Source organism: Nomascus leucogenys, unplaced genomic scaffold (assembly GCF_006542625.1).
Source record: "Nomascus leucogenys isolate Asia unplaced genomic scaffold, Asia_NLE_v1 Super-Scaffold_391, whole genome shotgun sequence".
Taxonomy (NCBI): Eukaryota; Metazoa; Chordata; class Mammalia; order Primates; family Hylobatidae; genus Nomascus; species Nomascus leucogenys.
The window spans coordinates 71265-75000 of record NW_022097988.1 but is presented as its reverse complement, the minus strand read 5'-3'; the positions used below and the strand labels follow the sequence as shown (position 1 = coordinate 75000).

The window sequence follows — 3736 nt, the reverse complement described above, 5'->3', positions numbered from 1 at the left end:
CCCTTTTCTTCTGGCCTGCACCTCCCTCATCTTTCCTCTATGATGACCGCCCTAGGGAAGAGAAGCTGAGAGGAACTCCTCACTCAGCTAGTTTCAGGGGCCATGACATCATCTCTACCATGGAAATTCCACTCACTCCCCTGAGCCCCCACATTCGTCCCAGGCCTCAGAGTCCCTATAAAGAGAGATTCCCAACTCAGTAGCAGCGCAGGACATAGCTGGGTTCTGAAGCCTCTGAGTTCTGCAGCCTCACCTCTGAGAAAACCTCTTTTCCACCAACACCATGAAGCTCTGTGTGACTGTCCTGTCTCTCCTCGTGCTAGTAGCTGCCTTCTGCTCTCCAGTGCTCTCAGCACCAAGTAAGTCTACTTTTAGAGCTGCCATCTCTAGAGTCAAGGTGTAGGCAGAGTCCTTTTTTCTAGTCATGGCTGGTCAAACAGTGGGATCTGGGGATGGGACAAAAGGCAGCTAGGAAGATTGCCACGTAGTCTGCTGCTAAATGTAGAGTCTAGTAGATATTCAAGAACATTCAAGTTCCTATTTTCTTAAGAATTAGCAACCAGCAGAGGAAAAGTGTGGGCTGGAAGTCAGACTGTTGAATTGGCTCTGCCTCTAATTAATTGTTCAAGCAAGCCCCTGCCCTGTCCTGTCCCTCTCTGTGCCTTGGTTTCCCCATCTGTCACATGAAGGGAGTGCGATGTGTTCTGAGACTGAATCCAGTTCCAATCTTCTAGATTTCTTTCTTGTTCTTCTCTGAAGATCCACTATTCAGAATAAGATTCCTGCTCAGGTTAGGTGGGAATGGATGCAAGGGACCATATTTGGGGTTCTGGTAGCTCCACAGGGATGCTCAATGAAGACACAAAATCAGAAGTCAAAATAAACAGCTCCCATGGGCAGTGTTGATCTCACCCTGGCCTTTCCTTTCAGTGGGCTCAGACCCTCCCACCGCCTGCTGCTTTTCTTACACCGTGAGGAAGCTGCCTCGCAACTTTGTGGTCGATTACTACGAGACCAGCAGCCTCTGCTCCCAGCCAGCTGTGGTGTGAGTATCAACCCCTGGGCTGCCCTGGGAGGCAGGGTGAGAGCTGGATTTTAAAAGGGGGCCTGTTTTGGGGAGGGGGTGATTGAGCAGTGGGGAGGCAGCTCTCAGGGCTGAAGCCTTCCCTGAGAGCAGTGAGGACACAGGTCATGAACTCACTTTTCAAGTGCTGAAGGCGGCTGAGTGGCAGCCGAGAGAGAAGGGGGTTCCTGGGGAGGAAGTGATCCAGAGGACAGGGAAGCGGGGGAAGGCAGACAGGTCCCATGAGATATGGACCGATTCCTTAAACTGTGCTAGAAAGACGTGGAAAAGTCACTGCCAGGCTGGCAGGGAATGGGGAGATCTATTCATATTGATCGCAACGCCCGTTGGTTCCTAATCTGGGCAACCCCTGGGGCCCACAGCTAAATCCAGTGGGTGGAAGTTACAGGGAGTCTGCTTCCAGTGCTGCTCCAGGAAGGATCCCATCCACCAGAGCTGCCCCACATGGACCATGGTCAGGCAGAGGAAGATGCCTACCACAGGCAAAGGATAAAGCCAGATGACCTCAAAGGTCCCATGGAATTCTAATCTATCTGCTCCTTTTTCTACAGATTCCAAACCAAAAGAGGCAAGCAAGTCTGCGCTGACCCCAGTGAGACGTGGGTCCAGGAGTATGTGTATGACCTGGAACTGAACTGAGCCACTCAGAGGCAGGAAGTCTTCAGGGAAGGTCACCTGATCCCGGATGCTTCTCCATGAGACACATCTCCTCCATACTCAGGACCCCTCTCCACAGTTCCTGTCCCTTCTCTTAATTTAATCTTTTTTATGTGCCGTATTATTGTATTAGGTGTTATTTCCATTATTTATATTACTTTAGCCAAAGGATAATTGTCCCCTAAGGGGATGGTCCACTGTCACTGTTTCTCTGCTGTTACAAATACATGGATAACACATTTGATTCCATGTGTTTTCATAATAAAACTTTAAAATAAAATGCAGTTTCTTTGTGATTTTAATTTGATTTGGGTGTAAAAGGAATTGCCTGGTACTATTGGGCGGGGGGGCAAGCTACAGTTTCCAAAAGCAGTAAGAATGAGCAATTGCTGAGTCCTTAATATGAGCTCTGGGCTGAACGCTCTCAATACATGATCTCACTGCATACTTTCAACAAGGGTTTTAACACCCTTATGAAGTAGGGACTGTTGCCCCTAGTTTCACAGTTAAGGAAACAGAGGCACAGAGAGGTGAAGTGACTTGCTGAGGCTTGTAGGTCTGCTTGGGGAGTGTCATGAAAGAATGCCCCCCAAAAGGAGGTTATCATTTCAACATCTTGAGGGGAAGTTGTAAACAGGGGAAGCAGCACAGCAAAGGAGGAAGAAGAGTGAGAAGAGTGACTTCATCATCTTATTATCAGCATGACATTGGGAAAGTCATCTTGCCTTATTAGACCTCAGTGTTCACACCTGTGAAATGGAGATAATATTAACCGCTTCGAAGGGCTGTTACGAGGTGCTGTGTAAAGCACCCATCATAGGACCAGGCACCTGGAAGTTTCTCTCCTTCCCTCTCTGAGCTTCAGCCTTTTCACTTAAAATGGACCTAGCAATTATCAGGATCATCATGAGGATTAGATTAGTTAGTTGACAGATCAGCACTCTAAATCCCAAGCTACTGCAAAGTGTTGTCATGATGACAGAAGGATGGAAGTCTGGTTTTGTTTGGAAGTGTTGCAGGAGTAACCTAAAGCCACTTCTACTTAATTATCCTTCAGTCAGAACTGCCTATTCCATGGGTCAGACACAACACGGCTCTGAAGTAGAATTACATGCACAATAAAGCCTGATCCATGGGACACAGACTCGTAGTCTACTAAAGCTGAAAGGAAACTTTAGACCATCTGGTCCAACCCTCTCATTTTATGGAAACTGAGGGCCAAGGCCTGGGAAGTAACTTGCTGTGTGCCACTCAGCGAGTGCATAGCAAAGCAGGACCCTGGCCAGTGCCAGCTCCCAGGCTCGGGCCCTTTCCTGCACACCTTCCCTAGTGACACTCCTCTGTGGTCCTCAAAAGGGAGATCAGTTGCTGAGTAAGGACAAGGCAGAGACTATCTTGAAAATCATTTGAGTGTTCTCAGTCCTATGCAAAAGCAGAACTGGAGCCCTGCACTTCTCTGCGGTCAACAGACACAATTCCTTTCCTTGTCCTGCCCTTAGTCACCCCCATCATTCCAGAGCCCCAGTGGAAACCTCCTTCAGATTCTGCGGGGACTGAGAGAAGGAGGTTGGGGGCAGAGCTGATCCAAAACAGGTGTGGGAAGAGGCTAGCAGCAAAGAATGTGCCTGGCCATTGTTTCTGCTTTCATTTGCCTAGATCTGAGCTGTCTAATATGTTAGCCACTGGCCAAAGCGGCTATTTACATTTTCATTACATTTAAATAAAATAAAATAAAATTTAAAATTCAGTTCCTGAGTCACACTAGTCACATTTCAAGTGCTCAGTAGCCCCATGTGGCTAGTTCTCATGTTAGACAGCACAGATTATGGACTTGCTGTCCATCGTTGCAGAAAGTTCCATTGGAAAGCAGTCTCCTAGAATGTTCTCAAAGCCTAAAGAGAGTGAAGGGAGGGCAGTTGTGATGGCCTGTAAGATTAGAGTGTGGATTTGGAGACAGATATGCAATTCTATTCTGAGGGGACGGAATGGGAGAGA

At 47.9% G+C, this 3736-nt stretch overlaps 1 protein-coding gene across 7 annotated transcripts; it reads left to right on the top strand.

The window, feature by feature from the left end:
- The first annotated feature begins 204 nt into the window (after positions 1 to 204).
- LOC100602721 (C-C motif chemokine 4-like) lies at positions 205 to 2025 on the top strand. Of its 7 annotated transcripts, none has more exons than XM_003281389.4 (3): positions 205 to 359; positions 931 to 1045; positions 1636 to 2025. In XM_003281389.4, the coding sequence occupies exons 1-3, from the start codon at positions 284 to 286 to the stop codon at positions 1721 to 1723; spliced, it is 279 nt and encodes a 92-aa protein (XP_003281437.2). In that variant the 5' UTR covers positions 205 to 283; the 3' UTR covers positions 1724 to 2025. The 7 variants fall into 7 exon arrangements, with proteins under 7 accessions (XP_003281437.2, XP_012359284.2, XP_012359282.2 ...); XM_012503830.2 differs by having other exon boundaries at positions 1518 to 2025; XM_012503828.2 differs by having other exon boundaries at positions 1488 to 2025.
- The last annotated feature ends 1711 nt before the right edge of the window (positions 2026 to 3736 follow it).

What these genes read in the sequence shown, in the direction of transcription:
- LOC100602721 (XM_012503827.2), top strand. Translation starts at nt 284, where the DNA reads ATGAAGCTCTGTGTGACTGTCCTGTCTCTCCTCGTGCTAGTAGCTGCC. An exon ending in TCCAGTGCTCTCAGCACCAA is followed by an intron (nt 360 to 930) that starts GTAAGTCTACTT and finishes CTTTCCTTTCAG; the next exon opens with TGGGCTCAGACCCTCCCACC. An exon ending in TGCTCCCAGCCAGCTGTGGT is followed by an intron (nt 1,046 to 1,466) that starts GTGAGTATCAAC and finishes AGTGGGTGGAAG; the next exon opens with TTACAGGGAGTCTGCTTCCA.